The sequence below is a fragment of the Manacus vitellinus genome, unplaced genomic scaffold (assembly GCF_001715985.3).
Source record: "Manacus vitellinus isolate BGI_N305 unplaced genomic scaffold, ASM171598v3 scaffold_8_pilon, whole genome shotgun sequence".
In the NCBI taxonomy this organism is placed as follows: Eukaryota; Metazoa; Chordata; class Aves; order Passeriformes; family Pipridae; genus Manacus; species Manacus vitellinus.
Window position 1 is genome coordinate 8,157,354 of NW_021940864.1, and position 21,770 is coordinate 8,179,123.

At 36.3% G+C, this 21,770-nt stretch overlaps 1 protein-coding gene across 1 annotated transcript in view; it reads left to right on the plus strand.

The window, feature by feature from the left end:
* USH2A (usherin) overlaps window positions 1-21,770 on the plus strand; it is a 378,483-nt gene that overhangs the window by 28,224 nt on the left and 328,489 nt on the right. Inside the window, exons 3-10 of the mRNA XM_018085136.2 lie at window positions 4,042-4,177; window positions 5,334-5,397; window positions 7,750-8,044; window positions 9,329-9,513; window positions 12,523-12,744; window positions 14,055-14,148; window positions 19,806-20,001; window positions 20,778-20,908. Coding sequence (XP_017940625.2) covers window positions 4,042-4,177; window positions 5,334-5,397; window positions 7,750-8,044; window positions 9,329-9,513; window positions 12,523-12,744; window positions 14,055-14,148; window positions 19,806-20,001; window positions 20,778-20,908 — 1,323 coding nt within the window. The remainder of the gene's footprint in view (window positions 1-4,041; window positions 4,178-5,333; window positions 5,398-7,749; window positions 8,045-9,328; window positions 9,514-12,522; window positions 12,745-14,054; window positions 14,149-19,805; window positions 20,002-20,777; window positions 20,909-21,770) is intronic.

Here is a 21,770-nt window from a genome sequence, read left to right on the forward strand (position 1 = left end):
ATGTTTTCATGGGTAGGGTCTGAATAGCAGAGGTCTTTGGGTGAGAAAATAAAGTTGTAATGTGTTTTCTATACCTATCTTGTTTTATTAACAATAGCATAAACACAATCCTGTGCAATGTGCTCTGGGGTGACCCTACTTGAACAGGGAAGTTGGATCAGATGATCCATTGTGGTCCCTTCCAACCTTACCCATTCTGTGGCTTTGTGATTCTGCACTACTGTGAGTGACCCACAGGGCAAGGAAGTTTTCCTATGTAGGAAGTGATTTGGTTTGGTATTGCTGTCTCTGATGCACAGTTTGCTTGTGCCAAAGAACCGTAAGAGCTTAGTTCAGGATGCGTTAAAGGAACTTGCCTCTCAGCTCTTTGGCCCAGCACCTCTCCTCTTTGAAACCCTTCTGCATCATAACAAGAATGCTATTAGAGGTAAGAGTGCAAACATCTTTCACCACCTCAGTTCACCATCAAATAGATTTTCCATTGCTTGGTATTAGGTTCTATGTTGGCAGGGGCTGATGTAGTTTCAGAGTGAATGTATCTTAGTAACTAATCCTTGCTACCTCCTTATGAGGTGATTTGCTAAGTATCTGACAGATGGGGAAGTAGGAGAGTGCAAGGCGGTTTCAGAGCTGGGATTAGAGGGCTGATGTCCCAGGCTTCTGGTCCTGAGCTCTGCGCAACCATGAAGTCAACCTTTCCTGCCCATCTCCTGTTACTCTCTTGGGACAAATTCCTATTGAACGTTATTAGTAAAGACAACAGGGGAATAATCTTGTTGTCCTAGTCAGAAGGGAAAATGTTCTCTTAGTTCTGTGCTATTGTATGAAATTTAATGCTATCGGTCAGGAGACCTTAAATAACTACATTAAACAGCCGATTTGGTGCCAGCTTTTCTTCTTATTTAGCTTAGTCTAAACTGACACCAAACTTTGAGACTTCCTCTCCTCCCACAGTGGAGAGCCGCTGGGATTTTTTATACCACACATGGTTTCCCTCCTACATTTTCCTCCCATGTCAGATATTCATACCCCCTTTAATAACCAGCAGGGGGATCATTACATTGAGCTACTGCCAAATGCATAATGACTGCTGCCTTTGCCTTACACAGTCACTGCACTACTGATATCCAATTCAGCATTGTAAAGTGCTTAGGGCTACCTTGGGGATGTGCTATATTAAACCCAACTATTCTAAATCCTATTTAATACGAAGAGATTGGTGGTGGGGGAGGGGGGGAGGGAGATTTAAAATTGTCATTAGTCACCTATTTTCAACAAGTAAAAATACCTGGTCACTTAGGGCTCAATTCTGTTGCTGTTAAGTCATAAATAGACCCACTGATTTTAGTAGGGGATGCATGGAGGTAAGCACTCTGCTTACTATGGGGGGAGGCAGAATTGGGTCCTATAAAGCTGTGTCTGAGACAGTAAGTTTGCAAGAAGCTGATGGGGGTGAGTGCACCCATTTCTGAATTCCCCTTACAAATGTTTTACAGTGGAAACAGGAAAGCGGAAACATGCTTCATATCTGACTAAAAATAAAGGTACTCTTAAACTTGTAAAAGGCAACATTTTTATTTGAATGATATGACAGAGCTGCCACAGGAGTGTTACCTGCTATAAAGAAAGCTTAAGAATTATTACCTTTATTAGACCAGTGACACTGAGCTTTAGCCATACATTTCTAACTTCTGTCCCTCTACAGAGACAATTTTCTTTTCTTAAATAAACTGTCATGCTAGTGTTAATATATTGTTGGCTCCCTCATACTCTGAGAATACTGCTGATATAAAACATGTATATGTTAGATTGGTAATAGTATCTTTAGTGTAGCTGACTAGAACAAATGTGTTTCCCTCATGGCTGTGCTAATGTGATAAAGGAAAATTGGCTGTTCATCAGCTTTTGGCTGGGTAAAGACAGTAGAGATGGAACCACATTCTTTTTTATGCATTAATACCACTGAGAACTTTTCACTAGTTATATTTCATGTGCGGGCATGTTGTGCAAAGATGTTGTAAAACATGAGATAATGCTACAAATAACAAAGTAGAAAAGCCTGTATCTTTTATGATGATAACAGTCAAACACCAAATGACAGTAACAGGCTGTAAAAAATGTGATGCAGAAAAAAAATGCGATGTAACCACCACATATACGTATACTTAGGCTCTTGCAAATAGGGCATCAGATGTTTAGAGGGCTTTGAATTAAAATTAAATAAAAAACTGTTGTATTTAGGTCATTGATGTGTCAACACAAAAGATAATTTAAAATGGAGAGATGTATTTTGAGTGGTGAAACTCATATGCAATAACTTTTTGAACAAATCTCCAGGCTTAGTAATTATGATAATAGCCTTCAAATTTCCATCAGTGGAAGGGCAATAAATATTCCTGTCTAAATTTGGAAAGTATTGACTGAATCTGGAAATGGCAATAAAGCTCAGCATGCATGTGTATGTTTGAAAGTGCAGTTTAAGGAGGAAAAATTCGTCTGTACAATTTTGTGTGAAGCCTAAAAAAAAAAAAAAGTCCAAACAAAACCCTCCATCTTATTTCATGTTTTCTTTCTTAAAATGCTGATAGACTCATGTTGCCCAAGGCACTGATGCTGATCATCTGAGCTCAGATTTATAGATAATTGTGTCCGTTTATCTTGGTCTGAAATTTGAAAGAGTTTATTGCAGAATAGTATTGTGAGTGCTTATATTGTGGTTTTCAAGCTGGTATCTTGTTAACTGGTAAATAAGTTCTGTCTTTTCTCTTTGCAACAAATTATTCTGGCTTGTAAACCTTTTGTGTCCTTACATAGATATTGTTCTTATGGAAGCAATTATTCCATGTTTATTTTGTTTTGATTAGCATGACTATCAAGACGGGCTAAAGCACTCTAGTTTTATCTGGCCTTGATAGACACGTTTCACCAGGCATCCATATCTGCAAAATTAAAATACTGCTCTGTAAATTGGCAGCAAAAAAATGGTGTTGAAAACTACCAAGTTCTCATGTGAAAAAAGCCTTATGCAAGCTAACTATTGCTAAAAATCAAGTAATTTCATTTTTGCAAATAAATCACTTTCTGAAATAAAAGTTTTGGATAAGTTCAACTTAGTTTGAAGTATAATTAACTTCATTAATGGGAAGCTGACTATAGCCATGATACCTACCGTTTTCATTTTGTATGGACCTATATTTTTTAAATGAGAGGATTGAATTTCATAAAATGTAAGGCTGAAAGACATTCCCATATTAATAAAATTTTCCTAATTTTAGGTAACCTAAACCTGAGGATTTTTAATGCAAAAAAAAGTACTTTGTAAAAGCTCAGCATCTCGTGACTTTGTGGAGCTGGGAGAACGCCATAAAGTATTTCTATGAACGTTAGCTCAGATTTAAAATGAATTGGCAGGGAAGGGAACACTTGCAGAAAACAGTACCCTGGGGTGCTGGCTGAGTGCATATTCCTAGCCAAGGGTTCCCTTGATGTGAGGGAATTAGCCACTGGGTGTAAAGCAGATGTAGGCAGTTCCTATACCATTCCCTTCAGCTCTTGTAGAAAGTAGCATGCTGGGGTTAGGGAGGTGTTTTGGAGGGGTGTTAGAGGCCTGGCTGAAACGTGCTGTGCTTGGTTATCCTGAGCATGGTATACAGCCCCTTGAGGCCTGTTTGAACTGATGTGTATGAGAAGAGCTGTGACAGCTATAACATGTGCCCATGGCCTGAAGTGGTGATATAGCTGTAACCAGCCTTGTGCCGTGTGAAACAGACCCACCCTTCTCCTTTTCCTCTCTTCCCCCTCCCTGCCAGATCCCTGTACTGTAGTTTCTTCTTTGATTTAACTACTGTGGAAATTTTACACCTTATGCATCTGGATGGACAGAAAAGAGGTAACTGCTTTCAGTAGGCACTGAAAATAAAGAAACATAGCAGAAAGGTTGAAGTAATGGTATTGGTTGATCAGTGATAAACTCAACATGTAGAGAAATCAAAGTGATTGCATAATAAACCATGTGTTTGCCCTTTTACATTGACTCTCTAGGTGCATCACAGCCGAATTAGTTTCTTCTTGAATGGCTGGGAAGATGACAACACACCTTTTGATTCAAGGATTCTTAAGGGAACAGTTGCAGATACTGATGCTGATGGTACTCTGCAAATTGGACAAAGCTTCACAGGTGAATCTTGTAGTATTTTAGTGGAGTGCATTGGAATATACAAAATAAAATATGCATCTTGTGGTTAAAAGAAGTGTGTGAGTAATTTTAAGTTATCCATATGCTAAGAAGTAATACCTTCCTGCAGAAGAAAATTCCTATTATACAATTAGCTTTCTCAAAAGATTAGCTGAAAGATAGAACTTTGGTAGATGATCCAGTAGGATAACATAGGTAGGTTTCCCTGCCTTCTTTAAAACATGCATGTAAAGTGACACATTCCAATAATTTATGTTCATAGTTTTTCTGAGTAAATATATGCAAGTATTTCAGAATGGAATTGTGCATGGCCACTAGACAATGCTCCTCTCTGTGCAGACTCAGGAACAGAGCTGAAGATTTCTGGCTGTCCATGTTCTTCAGTTCTATCAATACCGATGTAAAAGACTAGCAGAATGAGAATCTTGCAGCCTAGTAGTGCCAAATAGCTTTACTCTTCCTCTGCATCTAGAATTTTATATGTACTACAGCATGACATAGTCATAGCAGAATGGTGGGGAATGTTTTGTTACTTTTCACAAATTCTTGGCTCTCCTGGTCTAAGAACACTGACTATTGCTCTTCAGGAACATGCACAATTTGAAGCTAACTCCTAAATACGGCTATGTGTCACTTAAAACAACTTTACTGTGGGCTTGGGCAAGAAAATATTCTGTGCTCCATTTCTTAAAGCTTGTATTTGGAAATGTGTTTTGTTGTAATTTTGATTCTGAATCCTGGAAAACTAATAATTGTATAAAAGAAGATAATATTTTAAAATGCTTTTTATCTTTATTGTATAAATTGATAGGTACAGTTGTACCTACTGTATCTCTTCTCTAATTAGAGGTGGCACATGGACTGGCTCATTACTTCTGTCTAATGAGCCGATCCCTGTGCCACCTCTCTAATCAGAAAAGAGATAGGTACAAAATGTTCTTATAAAGTTATTATAAATCATTCTTTTTTATAAAAAAAATTAAGCCACTGCCCTCTATAGTTTTGTCCAGGTCCAAGATGGTTTCATTCAGGAGGGGTAATTGTGCAAGAGAGATCTCTGAGTGCTGAATTAACGGTGCTCTCATGCAGTGCAAAGCTGCCTTCTGCTCAATAGATTATTTATAGTATATTTCCTTAGGTTTAGAGCAATTTGTTGGAAGAATGCAAGATTTTCGATTTTACCCAGTGGCACTTACAAACAGGTAAAGAACTTTTATTTTTGTAAAAAAGTAAGAGTGAGTTGAGAAGACAGTGTAGATAACAATATGCTTATTTCCCAAAGTACAGTGCTTTTCAGATATTTTCTTTAGATGATTGCTTGTGATGATGTAGTTTCCTGAACCTCGTTTCAAAGATTACCCTTAATCTAAAAAATCTTGAGTTAAAATAAATTCAGCAACTTAATGTGTTTTGCTTTTGAACTGTGCTTAAGTAGGCTTAATATATATATAGCGGTATATGTAGTGTATATATAGTGCAACACAACACTCAGTAATAAATATGTGCTTTCCTTCTTATTGTTGTCCTTGTTGCAATCTGACTTACTATGTATTCTGCAGAGAGAAGATCCAGTTGCTAGATTTCAATGCTTATAAACTGTCTAGGTGTTATCTACTCATCATAATTCTGACATAATAGTGTGTGCTGATAAGCTTAGTCCTGGTGGATAAGACTTACTAAGAGCTTTCTCAGAGCTCCGTGTAAACTGTAAGGCAAGGGAGGGAGCGTAGCGGACTAGTCCATTTTAGACCACTCAAATACTAGTGATCCAACTGAAGAGGACAGACACTCCAGCTTGGTTAGAATGTTGGCTTTGTGGCTGCAAGCCTGGCTCGCTATGCTTAGCTGTTCCTTTCCTCTGGTTTCAGATTCCCCATAGTATCGGATGTCCATGTCAGCTATTCTAGGTGCTTCCCCCGCCCCATACACACACCCTTACCCCGAGGTGCCATTGTCTGAACTGTTCCTTGCTTTCTGTATTAGATTGTCACCATAAGCTGCCAATGACTTCACTGGCTCAGCCCACAGAGCTCTGGGCAATTGCTTTGACTTCCTCCACTCCTGAGGCCAAATTACAGTTGCCAGTGCAATTTCTGTTGCCCTCCAGCCTCCCTTCCTAGCACATTACAAAGAAATGTTACCTTTGTTATCCAGCTCATGCCGGATTAATCTAGTCAATTCAAGCTGGCCAAAAGTAGTCAGGTCCTATTTGTCTGCCTGGTGCTTCTGGGTAGGCTGCATGCAATGACACTCATGACTGCAGACCTTAAGGCTACTTAATGATAGTCTTTCAATAAGATGTAGAGCAGTTTCCTAGGAGCTCAGCTATCTGCAGGACATTATGATGAACTGAGCTCCTCTGAATTGAAAATATTAATGTGAATCTGAATTCCAAGTTTTATGAAAATCATTTTGTCAAAGCAATGCTTGTCAAATCCTTTGAACTACAATTTAGGTCAATGAAATGAATAAAGTTTAACAATTGAAAAATAAGATATTTTACAGAATGTTTTGGCCTAGTGATGTCTTTGTAGATTTGATTTTATATCCACAAATAACTTGGTCCAAAATGGGATAAACTGTGAGGGAAAGTCTTTCCTGTGTGCCAATTAATTTAAGGCTATGTCTATGTAAAAGGCCCTATAGCTTTGGGTTCTGTGGAATTTGTAGTGGCAGCTAGCAAGTATTTATTTACTTAAGAAGTACACAAAAATTATGTTCTTACTCATAAAATAGGAAAATGGGAAAAATAACAGGTTTTCAATATAAAAATTCAGTATCTTCTAGGCTTACAAAATCTTTCTTTTACACCAGAGAAGAACAGATAAAGACCTGCCCATGTCATGCATATGTCTACCTGCTTGCCTGCCTACCTTGCTACCTCCCTATGTATCTATTTCAGTTGCTGATGTCAGAGGAAACTCAAATGACTCAATGATTTGACATGGCTGTATTGATGGCAAACTGGGGCAGCTAAAAAGTAGGCATTTGTATTAAAATTAGTTAAAAGTAAAAATATATCTGTCCAGGTTTTCTACGGTGCAATGTGATATTGTTCAAGGTGGTCTTTTTGGCGGATTTGAGTGCAAACATTCAACTTTTTTGTGGTTACAGGCAATGTGTCAACATTATGGTATCCTTAAGAGCAGTATCCAGACCACTAACTGCAGCCAGACATGATGCTGCAATAAAGTGTTAAGAGTTTTTCTCCTTCCATATATGGCTAGATTCATCCTATCTAGCTTTAGACACCTCAACAAGGAACTAATTTCCCTTAATACCATAGGTCTGAGGAATTTCATATATGTGGAGCAATGAAAGCAGCTCTGCAGTGCTTCTTCTGAAGGTGCCTGCTGCTTACCATAGGTAACATAGAGAACTTGTGGGGGCTTCATTTGTAGCTGATTGCCCCATTTTTATGTGCTGAAACCAGGCCTTTAGTTCTTCTACTATAATCTAAACTGAATTTTGTTTAATCTAAGACCCTAGAGGCACAAAGTGGCACTTGTCCTTTTTTGTCATGTATGTAATTACTTTTCTATATGCTGTGACAGAGACATTTTGGAAGTATTCTCTGGAAAATTCCCTCATCTTCATACCCAGTCCGAGTGCCGCTGTCCTGGAAGTCATCCCCGAGTGCACCCATTGATACAGAGGTACTGCATCCCCAATGGTGCAGATGATACCACTAACGACAGAGTGCTGAGGTTGGATGCAGAAGCCCATCCTCTGTCTTACATCAATGATGATGACATTGGGACTACTTGGATTTCATCTGTGTTTGCTAATACTGCAGGTCTGGATCGTGGTGTTTCAATCACAATAGATTTGCAAAATGGACAGTATCAGGTAATGGGAATACTACATTTGCTATTTATTAAATAAGAACTAAGAAAATAGTTTTGTAGGTGTTTCATTTACAATTTTAAGGAAATTCAAACCTTATGCTTTAAAATTTTATCCTTAGAGGATCAGGAAGAAAGCTTCCTTTTTTTGGTGTGTAACAGTGCAAAAGGCAGAATGCATTATGGTTTTTGTCATTCTCTTTTGATGTTGTAACAAGCTTGTTGTAACAAGCAGTAATCTTGAATAGATATACCAGAGAGGATATCCTGTGTGAAGGCACCAATATTTAGGAACTGATTGCTGTCTTTTACCTCCACTTTTATAATCTTCAACTTTAGTTTTAATTTCTATTAAGGCTTACAGTGCTTGTTCCATACCTCTGGTAGAAAACTGACTGCAGACGAATGAAGTTGAACCATGTCGAAAGCACACAGACTTATCAGAGGGGATTTCTGTTTTGTAGATATTCTGGAGATGGTAGTTTAGCCTCCCAAAGAATATGGAAGGAGAAAACGATAGGCAGGCCTGGTTACTGAAGAGGCCATATTTCATCTAACACTCCACTGGGCTGTTGAAGAGTGTCAGGATGTCTTGGAAGGAGGGACTTATCAGGAATGGGGCAGCATTCACAACAGGGAATGCACCAAATTTCTATGTATTCTTGCTAGCTTATTATTCTTTTTTTTTCATTAATGGTGAGAAGGGAAAGAATATGATGACAGGTTTTGGCTACATAAGTAAGAATTAGTCCTTTAGTTAGAAGCGATTTCAAATATATGTGACATTCTAGGATTTTACTTATTTGCTACACACATTTCTGCACAAGCAGTATGCTGAGGGAAGTGCTCTTTAAAACAGCACAGGTATTTGAGAAGATTCTGAGCTAAAAATAGAGAGAATCCTGAAAAAAAAGTACCTGTTATCAGACAAATGACTCATCAAATATTTGGCAACACAGAATTATAACCTTCATTTTTGCCAAAATAATATTACTGTAACAAATCATGGATTTTGTGGTGCATTTTCAAATGATCTTCAAGAAAAGGTGGAGTTCTGATGCACAGATCAGTAGTTGTGTAATAGTGTCTGAGAGTTCAAAGAGCTTGTTTAACAAAAAAGGTTATCTTTGGTTTTAATTGGGAATATATGGCCTGAAATATAGCTGCTTCTTCTGCCTGTGAGTGGTAGAGCAGACTGTGTAGTCACATAGAAAAATGAAGTTCATATTCTCATTGTTTTACAACTTAGCCATTAATATCAGTTCATAAATTTGTTATCTTCTTGTAGGTATTCTATATTATACTGCAGTTCTTTAGCCCACACCCTGAAGCAGTAAGAATAGAAAGAAAAAAAAGAGATGATCTAAAATGGGAAGACTGGCAGTATTTTGCTAGAAATTGCAGTATTTTTGGAATGGAAAACAATGGATCTCTGGAAAAACCAGACTCTGTCAACTGTCTCCAGCTTCACAGGTATGAGTGGGTATTATCTGCATAATACAGATGCTTTGAACAGGTAACATCCTGACACAATTCATTTCTATGTCCCAATGAGATAGAATCTTTTAATTTGGTATACTCATTTATTATGGACTATTGAATATATAAAAGATCCTAAATCTGACCTTTTGATTGCAGATTTCCAGAAAGTCATCTGTCATTTTTATCATATTTTAGTCATTTATGAATGTGACACAATTGATTCCTCGGTTATTTTTGTGCCAGAGTTTTGAAATTTTATGTGCTTGTGTTTTGAGGGGCTGTTGTCAGTAGAATTACAGAACATTGAGATGATAAGTGGAGGAAGGTACTGACATAACAGATTGTTTTAAACTGTCCAGTGGATATGGAAGTCTACCTTCTGATCTCTGAGAGTGGAACTTGTTGTGAAGTCTAGAAAAGAGGCCAAACTTAAGTACAAAGGCCAATCATCCAGCCTTACTAGGGGTCATGCAAAACATGTAAGAAATGTCTTGAAAATGATATCTTGAAACTTTCTAATCTTTCTAAACAAAAACCAATATAAAACTGTGGGGAGGGGGATAAGGAGGGTCACTAGCTTTTAGAAATACGTTGCATACCCTTTTACTGACAATGAGCATGTGCATATTTAAAGCTATATAATATAAAATATACATTTCATAAATATAGTGTATGACATCTATAATAGATAGTTAATATGTTAGTTTATATGTACACACATACATGTATGTACACACACATACACATAATTGCATCTGTACCACTACATGTATTCAAATGCATTATCTCTTGGCTGAATTCAGCTGCCAGTCAGTATTAGGTTTGTTTAGTATTTAGCTGGAAAATACATTAACAGGTGCTGTAGGTATTTTGCTTTTTTTGTTGTTTCACTTTCACTACTTGTCTAAGACTTTTCAAGTGTCGGCATCACTGTCTGTTCTCCAGGAGTTCAGAATTCTGAGGAGAGGAGCATAAGGTCATTTGAGTTACACCACTCTTCAGCAAAGGAATCTGAGCTTTATTGCTGATTCTTGGAACAGAGGGTAGAGGAGAAGGGAAATATCTTAAGTAACCCAAACATTTTTGGATAAATAAACCAAATGAGGTGTAATGCCATTTTCATCCCAGAAATACATATTTTTATATTTTCTAAAAAGAACTGAGGAGTTCAATATGAACTGTTTCTGTAAATGTTTTGTAAGCAGCACTGTTTCTGCTCTTCAATTAAAACATAAATGATGCTAGGAAGTGATACAAATGAATGATTTTTGGGTACAGCTGATGTACAGAACACTTTGTTGAAAAATATATGGTGAGTATATACCTTATAATGGTGAGTATTCTGTGTTCTCAAAGAGTAGTTACTGTTGAAACAATGCTCCAAATTTGTGTCAGCAGTGTAACAGAGTTCCCTTTATAGGAGGATTTTATGGTAAACCAAAACTGGTTTCTCTCTCTTTCTCTCCCAACCGCATACTTGTAACTGCCAAGACGTGTCCAAATTGTCTGTCCAGGATTTAGACACCAGTGTGCTTGTTACCTGGTAGCCTAGCCAGGATCCCTGGATTGACATGGAAGGCAAATGACCTTGGCTTTGAAATCCTTACCATGATTTGAGAGTTCTTGTTTTGGTGACCATATGCTAGTACTGAATGGACTTTTTTGTGTCCTTTAAGAAATGAAAGTGATTAAGGTTTTTGTTTCTCCATCCTGTACCACCTCTGTAAGTTAGGAGTTGCTTGCTGTCCTTAATCCCCCTATCAGAGGCTTGAATCTTTGCTTAGTCTGAATATTGGCTGACCTTTATTTTAGGATCTCCTTTGTTTTCCTGGTTTCCTGAGAAACCGCATGTAGATGCCCTAAAATCTTGATGGTGGTGTTCGTCTGCCATTTGTACCTGTCTAAACATTTACATTACAGTTCTACATGCCATGGCAGCAAAAAATATTTTATTTAATTTTCTGCAGAGTGGAAGAGAAGACAGTATCACCTAGAGAAAAATACCAATATATTCCACTGAGATTTTTATGAAACACTGACCTGGATTGGGGGACAGTAATTTCAAAGATTCTTCATGAAGACAGAGGAGTATGACTCAGCAGACCTAGTCTAACTAGAAATCTCATCTTTCAAAAGCTCTGAGATATTTTGAAGTGACATTTTTTGAATGTTGTATGTCAGGTGCCAGGTGGTAACATGGGTTATCTGTTTTTAATGAGCCCATGTAGGTGTGCAAATAAGCAGGCATTCTTCTCTCTTGCAGAGAGAAGCCTCGTAGCTAAACTCTGCCGAGTACGTATAATAACATAACATATGATTCATATCAAATTGTCCAGTTTATATATAGACAGCCTTCATTTGAATTCTCAAGACTGTCCTTCCCCTTCTTGGGCTTAAATGTACAGTTTTACTCTCAATTCTACCGCATTCCATTAAATTCTCTTGTACTTCACTTGCATGTGTTTCTAACTCTGTCCACTCATCAAATGAGATTATATGGTCCAGTGAGTCTGGAATTCAAGAGATAATAATTGTTTCTGTATGGTTTTTAAATGTGTTTAGAAGATATATAATTAACAATATGGACCTGTTAATTACTCTGTTAGTCATTGGAATGGTTTCCTTATGTGGTTCAAGCCTAGTTCATGTTTCTCAGTGTTAAACTTTTTAAAAACTTAGTGCAGATGACACTGTGTCAGTCACACTTTATTCCTATTTTGAAGTTGCCTGCTAGAGGCTTTACTTTTAATTGGAAACCTAGGATCTGGAGAAGAGTGTGGTAGTTTGGGGCAAAACAGACATATAGAGGACATGTCTTTTTCCCTTCTTGAATTCCAGTGACTCGGAATCCCGTGACATAAGAATTTTTACCCAGAAAGCACAAAAAACCCTATGTACAGTTAAGTGGAGACCCTCTCTGAGAAACAGGATATTAGGAGACAGAATCTGTAAAATATTTTATATTTTGATTTTAATTTGCCTTCCTCTCTGTTTGAACAGCTTTACACCGTATTCTCGTGGTAATCTGACTTTTAGCGTTCTTACCCCGGAACCAAATCACCGACCTGGTTACAATGATTTTTATAATACTCCATCTCTCCAAGAATTTGTAAAAGCTACACAAGTGAGGATTCATCTCCGTGGCCAGTATCATACCAATGAACCTTGGGTAAATTTCAGGCACAGGTACTATGGAGTTAATGAAGTTACAGTCAGTGGAAGGTAGGTGTTATGTGGCTTTTCCCATGCTGACTCTTACTGTTGCCACTGTGCAAAGCATATAAGGACCTGCCTAAAATTTAGTCAAATTTTTTTTTGCTTTTACATTTATGAACGAGAAAAGAATTTGGTCTAAAGCAGTGTATTGAGATTGAAATTATTGGTGTGCTGTGTTTTTAAAACATTTACTCACATGTGATTTTACAATTATTTATACTTAATACACAAATCTATCAAAAGCAGTCCTTTCCTTGGAATTATTGAGGCCTCTATGCAAAGGCATTGGTACGATGAAACGATGGCTTGTGCTTTGCCTCAGTAACTGTTCCAAGTTGTAGATTATCAGTCATGGTAATTTTAACAGTCTTAATGCAGAGCTCATTCTTTGTTTTAGCTGAAGTTTTCCTTTCAAAATCGGTCAGCTGTCAGTAAAAGTATTACATTATCTGTGACTGACAACTTTATTGTGTATGATAAGTGTGCTGTCTTGTGAAAGGACTAATTATGCCCTGTAAATAATATGCAGATTTGGCAATGAAATAGTTTCCAAGGATCATATGGTGCAGATTTTTGATAAGTAGTATTATTCCTGAAATTATTTTGGTAGTTCTCATTTTGAGGGAAAGAACCTCATTAAAGATCATGTTTACCTTAAAATTTTCTACATTACTAATAAATTTTGATTATTGATTTAGATGTGTTATGATAATGTGTTTACTAAAATAGCTTTATCTTGGTGACAGTATAACAGTAAAATAATTACAGCCATGGTTTGCAAAGCTGTGCCATGCCTCCAGAAGAACAGCCCTTCAGGTAGAATAGTATGGTTATTAACTAATATTCTATACAGATTTTATTTTAGTAAGAAGTGGACATTTTAACTGACATAAAATGTGTTAAATTGCAAAATTATGCCTGATATGGTTAAGGTTTCTTTGAAAAACTAGAGCCACACTGTAAGGCTTAATATTGATGAATAATTATAATAGATTTAATAGAATTTTACATATTAATATTGCATACTGAAAAACAGTTTTCATTACATATTATATAAGGTAAGAGTAGCTCTACTAAATGCTGGTTTTTGTTCTCTTGGAAAGCAGTTGTTGATGCTTAAAAATATGTTGAGTGAAGTAGTCTTTTGTAGGTTATTGGACTTGAGAACATGCTCTTTGGTGACATTTATTTGTACTTAATAAAGATCCAGACTTTGTAATACACAAAGTTGACTTTGTTGGACAGATATATTGTATATGTTGTTGGACAGATATGTTTTCATATTTTATTCTTTTCACTGCCTATTGTTCTTTCAGGTGTAATTGCCATGGCCATGCTGAAAACTGTGACACAGCTGTGAAACCATATAGGTGCCTATGCGTCAAGGAAAGCTATACAGAAGGAAATAATGTTAGTGTCTCCTTTGTCTGTCTACATCATCTATGAACAGCTTCAAAATTGGGATTTTAATCCTGGGAAAGAGTGTTAAGTGTGTTAGTCTAGTCCTATCTTTTATAGGGAAACTTTCCATAGCAGATTTGTATTAATTAAGGAAACAAAAAACTTCCACTCCTCCCTCCTGCACCCCAAGCCATTTCCACCACAGACCATTAGGAGTGTTCGGGATGTTGTTAGAGGATTAGGCCACTTTCAAACATTAGATACAAACCTGAGTTTAGACTGTGAGCATCTAGTAAAGATTGTTTCTCTGCGTGCTGTAGCAACCAGCAAATGTCCTATAGAGTGAATGTACTACTCCATGGTGGTTTTAGTCTGGTCCTATGGACTCCAATACCATTCAGTTGGTGGAATGCAGTAGGCACAGTCCTGGAGTTCAGCTTCCAATTTAGTTTTATTTGAAAGGCAGTTCAAGTGGTCCATGATGCAAACCAAGGCATATTAAATGCAAAATCAGAATTTTCCTTTTTTTATAATAGTTTTATAATTCTTGGCCATAGGAGAACTAAAACGGGGTTGATTGTTGTAACTCCTGGTATGCTACACAAAATGTAGAGAAGAGCATAGACTAACGGTACTAGTTTGCACTTATTTCATGCAGCTTTTGATTTTCTTGGAAGCTGTTCAAATACAACTTAGCAAAGGCAGACCAATGATGTATGAGTAAAGAAAACTTGCTCAAAGTAAAGATTCTATCTTTAGATTAATTATTTATCTCAAAAGAAAAAAAAAAGAAGGAAAAACAAGTTGAGGTTAAGAAAGTATGACCTACATCTAGAGAAAGAATCCCACAGTCTCACTGAATGTTAGATTTCCATTGTGAGTACTTGTTGTATTCCTTGTTACATTTGTGCCTTTTGGAAGTAGCCTTTCTAAAACTTAAGAAGGGGCTATGTGGAATAGCAACAACAATAGCAAAGGGGAGACTAATCTGCCATCAGAAAAAACCCAAGCAGTCAGTGCTTGCTGGAACAGAGCAAGGAGTGTTCACCTGTGAGCATTTGATATAGCTTTTATGATGAGATGAAAGATCTTCGTCAAATTTTATAGGGGATTTAAGTTTTCTCATTTTTTTAAGCAGAAGTGTAAGATCTACAGTCTAAATGGGACTTGAACAGAAATTTCAAGTTTTTAGATGGGTCAAATTAGAAAAAAAAATTCAAACTGACAGTGTCCCTTTAATTAGAACACACATTGTGAAATGTTACTTTGTAAGGATTAATTATAAATATTTAATAAGATCTGGAAGTTCACCAAGCACTCTTGCAAGACTTATGCTACCTTGTGAAAACAAACCAAATACATTTTAATGATGTATCTGCCTTATCAGATATTTCCTGTCAATGTTAATGGGTTATTCCACTGAGTGTCACATTTTTGAATTGGCATATATGCATTGTAACTGTAATTGAAGTGCTTAAATTAACTGTATTAATTCAGAGTACAATAAGGATGTTGTTTAATTATTTTTCTCATTCTTTAATAACCATGTCAGTATCTATTAAATATGAAATAAAATAGTAGTAATAAAATAGAATTAATATTTAGAAATACATCACTAACCACTTTGAATTTTATCAAAGTTTTACATTGAATCCAAACAACTTAAAGATTTTGATTTTTATTTTGTAAGGCAAACACTTAAAAGCCAAACCAAAATCCATTCTGATTTTAGACTATCATTGGCAATAGTAAAACTCTGTCTTATAGGCTTAGAGCTATTTTTCAGGCTCCCACCCCATTGAATTAGGAATTGAAAAATAAATTTATTTGTCTATATATTGTTTTAATTCAAGTTAGAATTTGATGAAGGAAGTTTCTAAATAAAACATTTTTGGTAGGGAAGAGGAAAATGTTTTTGATAAGAAATTTCACTATCAGCAAGTAGTCTTTTTTTAACTTCCATCCTATTCTATCAGTGAGTAAGTCACCACAACTGAGGGGGTATATGAAGGTTTTTGTGTTTGGAGTGGGTTTTTTCAGTATCTTGGATCAGAAATCAGAGATCCTTGAAAAGCTTTTAACATATGTCAGAGTTTGCCCTTGTCACATTTACACTAAATACAGCTAAAATTACCATCTTGAATTTGTCTGGCATATACATCTGGCTAGCTGTTGTGCAGCAAAGCAATACCAGAAATGAAAAATTTGCATAATTTATTACAAATAGAAATTTTATGAAATTTGACATACCAAATGGATTTTTTTTTGTTGTTTTGTTTTGTTTTTTGGTTTTTTTTCCTGAGTTCTGTTTTGGTGAAGAATGATGATGAAATATGTTGCTATGAAATTTGAGATGATAGAAAGAAGGGAATGCTTAAAAATGACTTGCACATGTTGACGGGCCAGATTATGAAAGAAGAGGAAATAAATCCTCACAAAGTTTGTCTCTCAGTTTGTGCAAAAAAATGTTCAGCTTCTTCATTTACGAAGTGTTCTGTAAATGACTTGGGTCCAGCTTCAAGAAATAGCTCTACCTTTTACAAACAGAAACTGAGACACCAAGAGTGGAATCCAGATTTTGGTAACATTTATATGGAGATTCATAGACACAAGTAAAAGTATGTTCAAAAGCTTTCTGTGACGTCATATGAAAAGCTAGAAACAGCCCATGAAAAACCAAGACAGTCAAGGAAGATCAGTTCTTACCTTACAACTCAGAGCTTCCATTCAATTGATCATATAGAACTTAATAGAGAAAGGTAATGGCAAAATATATGGGAATAATTGTACAAATAATAATAGAAAATAGAATTTAAAATAAATAAAACAAAATGCTTCAAAGGATATGAATGGGAGTGACTGGATATGGTAAAGGCTTCAGGTGTTCAGAGTTTTACATGCAAATAATTAACGGTCTGAAACATCTGCAGTCTGAAAACTGCATATGGCATTGTTGATTTATTAAGAATTATATAAATGAGGCTTTTCATGTTGTTGCAGAAGAATCTATATAAACCTTAGTTAAAGGTCAATCTGTATCATATGTTGGAATGAATGATACATAGTACCTGAGGAGCTGTTAATATTAACTACATTAAGTGGTCACTCAATAACAGAGACTTTTAGCTTGCAGAAGGAAGCAAGGTAGCAAAAAAATGCACTTTTTGATACATGGGCTGTTAGGATGGAACCCCATAAGACACTGTTCATTTCTTCTGTCTTCCTTAGTCAGTTGGAGTCACTTAGAGTGTTCTAGCTTTCTTTTTTTTTTTTTTCCCTTTTTCTTTTTCCTTGTAAAACCTGGGTTTTAAGTTTAAAAACCCTTTAGTCTTTGGGAAGTTCAGAAGAGACAGATGCAGTTCAAAGCTCTGATAGCACATGGTCTTGATAGATAGTCAAATGCTGTAATGAGGGTGCTGATGAAAGCCATGAGATAATTAGGATGACTGTCTCCAGAGCAGGGTGAAACTGTGCTGGAACAGATATTACCTAAAAGCCATGTACATCTTTGAAAGTTCAACACTGGAGATCTGGAAGTTAAATGCAATTCTTAACCTAGTAAAGGTGTGACAAACAGCAGGGTGAGGTGGGAGCCCAATTCACATTTTTATTGCATACACATGTGACAACTGCTAGAAAAACAATTGTTTCACACTCATTGCTAATTTCTGAATGACTACTTTTTTGCCAAGACTTTTAAAAGGAGATTGTAGACAGGTGGGAGTCAATCTCTTCTTCCAGGTAACAAGCATTGGAACAAGAGGAAACAACCTCAAGTTGTTCCAGGGGAGGTTTAAATTGGATATTAGGAAAAACTTCTTCATTGAAAGGGTTTTCAGTGATTGGAACAGGCTACCCAGGGAAGGTGATGGAGTCACTGTCCCTGGAAGTGTTTAAAAATGTGTGGAAGTAGCACTCAGGGAAGCCGCTTGGTGGTGGACCAGGCAGCATTAGGTTAATAGTTGAACTTGATGATCTTAAAGGTCTTTTCCAACCTTAATGATTCTGTGATTCTTTAAAGTTCTGTTAAAGTTTTAAGCCACAGAACAAGAGACATAGTTCAAAGAGGCTCTGTCCTAGGTAATCAAATGCCACCTTTTTCTTTCTTACTCCTTAGTGCCTGTGTTGTTTAACAATAGGTGCAAGCACAGGTGTGCGTAAGTAACTGATCTAAGATTAAATCTGAAATGAGATGATGAATGCTTTCAGCTGCTGTGTGGCTAGCCATGCACAAATGGAAACTCAGGGCTGGCAGGTTGGTAGCTGTTCTTGTGCTATTTTCCTTTCAAGGAGGATATATTTCCATAGACATGCTGAGAGGAGGAAGCTGCATGAGTTGGATGGCTTGGCTGGGAGCTTGTTTCTTTGTTGCGCTTCCCAAGTTGTGCCATGCTTGAATGAACCCTTGTCTCATGTTGGTGCTGTGTAATGCTGATTTTCCTCAAGGCAGAGACAAAGGGAGAGGGAAGATGGATGTGGATGAAGGAAGGACTTGAATAACTTTGAGCTTTGTAGCTTGTGTAGCAGTAGCAGTCAAGGTGTTTCCCTTAGTGTACTTTATCTGAGCTAATCACAATTATCGGCGATTGTTCTGATAAAGAAAGGCCAGAGTTCAAGGTCTCAAGTGAAGCCCTGCTAATTTTCATTTTGAAAACTCTGATTTTTCCTCACTGTGGTATTGTTGTGGGTTTTTGTTGCTTTGAGGTTTTTTTTAACAGATGGCAAAAATGTGCAGTAGCTATTGTTATCTTACCGCTTATTGTTAGTTTCATTTATTAAAACTAATTTTCAGCAGATAAGTTCTTATGTTTTCATTTTGTCTCCCAAGTGACTTTTGTTATGAATTGTGACTGGTCTGCAATTCTTGGATCATCTTAAGCATATGGCTTTTAATTCAGTTTCTCATTTTACCCACAGTTGATGCTTTCCCAGCATCAGCTGTGAGGAAAAGTTTAGAAACTTCAGCAGTTTCCTAATGGTCAGCATATAGGTGATATAGACACACTGGCCTAGATATAATAGTGCTTGGAATAATAGCCATGAGCACACTTCTGGAACTGAAGAAGACAGAAGTTGCCCAAAAAAGAAAGTAGTTGCCCAAATAATTTACAGAAGCAACTTATTTTGAAGCATTTAAATTCCATCTGAAAGATGGAAATTAAAATTGCCATGTATTTTGTTTCTTTTGTTTCACTCACAAGGTCAAATGGTGACAGTACAAAGTACAGTTACTACAATGTTAGAAACTACAATAGCATTGTTTAAAATCCATCCAAATGGATGCACTAGGTGAATATGTCTTCTGTGCCTCAAACACAACAGGCACAATCTTGCATCCTTAGAATTTTAGGTAAATCTGAATCTCAAGATGTTAGCCTGTGTTGAGTATCTTAATACTTAAAATTTTATTCTTCTGCCCACTTTCCTTGCTTTTGTTGTGTTTAATTAACTTAAAAAGCCTGAAATAATAATAATTAAAATGCTGGGTTTGTTATTTTCCTATATGCGAGAAAGCATAGGTCTTTTTGTCTGAAACCAATACTATTAATATTTAAATGGGGTAAAACACAGAATGAAGTATCAATATAGAGGATATAATAGTATTCTTGTGAGAGAAAGAAATATTAATTTCTAAGAAATAGTATTTTATTTATTATTTATTTCAGTGTGATCGCTGCTTGCCATTATACAACGACAAGCCTTTTCGTCCAGGTGACCAAGTTCATGCTTATAATTGCAAACCATGTCAGTGTTACAGCCATGCAGTGAGCTGCCACTATGACTTAGCAATGGATCCTTTTCCTCAGGAACACTACAGAGGTGGTGGTGGAGTGTGTGATAACTGTCAGCACAACACAGCTGGTAAGTCACACCAAAGAGAATGGACTGTTTGTTTTGCAGTCACTTTTTGACTAAGTTTTATGTCAGCTGAGATTAGCAGTGCTGGGTGGCTGACAGTCCAATAAAATCTCATGTGTATGTATTTTTAAACTATTCAGATAGTGCAGTAGTAACAGTTGTGTCGATTCTTAGGCCATAGGAAAATACTGCTAAAACTTGGTCCAATCTTGTATAAAAACTTTTGTGCAAAAAACATTCTAATAAATAATTAAAACATATACATTCAAAGCTATTTCCGTTACATGTGCTAGAGCATTTAAATCCAGAATATCATTTTTCTAATTGGACCAGTTTAACAGACATCTCAAAAATGTTAGTTTCTTGCTTATTGAGTAAAGGTCTTTATTCAGTGTGGATAGTGCATTTGAATACTTTTTAAAACAGTTTTCTTCTATTTCAGTTTTCTTGGCTTTATCTAGTAAAGGGGAAAAAGAAAAGTTTCAGGTTCAATGATAATTTTTCAAAAAAAAATGTATAGGCATTTGCATGGCACAGCTTTTATATAAGTGTGGTATTATATAACAGATGGAAGTTTAATGGAGTAAAACATAGTTTGTAACAGGTTCATTGTTTCATATGCTCTGGATCACTAAATTGGCAGGTAGAGATGAAAGGTGCATTAAAATGGACGTCCTGAAAATTATAGAATTCTCTCAAAGGAATAGTCTTTAATTTTGAATTATACAGCTAATTTTAATGAATTGGAAGCCATAATGCATAACCTTTCTTTCATGCAGGAAGGAACTGTGAGCTGTGCAAGGATTTCCATTACAGACAAGCAGGTGCAGATCTTTCAGCCACTGATGTTTGCAAACCCTGTGACTGTTATGCAACAGGCACCAAAAATAAGAGCCTCCTGTGTGATAATGTAAGTAGCCTCAATACAGAAAAAGGAGAAAACATTTTAATTAGCTGTGTAGACAGCTGTAAGATTTTACAAAATGTATTTAGATGGTAACTGGTTTATAAAAAAATGCTAAAGTTCAGCCTTTTCAAAATGATAATTGACTTATGTCAGACCTTGAAAGCAGAGAAAACACAGCAATTTGAGATGTACTGCTGGAGAGTTACTCATCTAGATCAGCAATAGACATAAAGATGCTGTATGAATAGTAGTTTTGTGATGCTAACAGATACCTGTGCACTCAGTAATGTTAACCTCTAGGTTTTGAGTGTTTTTGAAGGTCTTTATATTGTCTTAAAGTTACCAACAGGTTTTGAAAATCCAGGCAATAAGCTGAACCTGAAATTTAACTAGAACTAAGCTACTTTTCTCTGTAATAAGACAAGGATTGATCTCCCTTTTAATTTATAAAGTCCATTAAAAAAAAGGAAACCCACAAAGTGATGCTGAAAAGAGAACACAGTCAACTATGCTTTTTAAGCCAAAGGACCTCATTGACATGTAAATTGTCTAGTCTGATAATAAAGCTATCTGTAACATTCAAAACATGCATGTTGAAAAAAGGCAGGAAAATTGATTAAGATCTTGAACATCTGTAAATGATATATTGTGTTTCATGTTCTATTCACATATGTCCTGTCCATTGCCACAATCTAAATTTTGTTAGGAATAGGGAAGAAATATTTATTTGAAATGTATTTTAACGGTAGAATTTATTCTACTGGTAATTGAGGTAGAACTTCTTTGACTTGTTGCCACTTTTCCTTTCTCTTCTTTTTTCAAGACTCTTATTCATAAAGCAGTCTCTAGGTTTTTTCATAATATG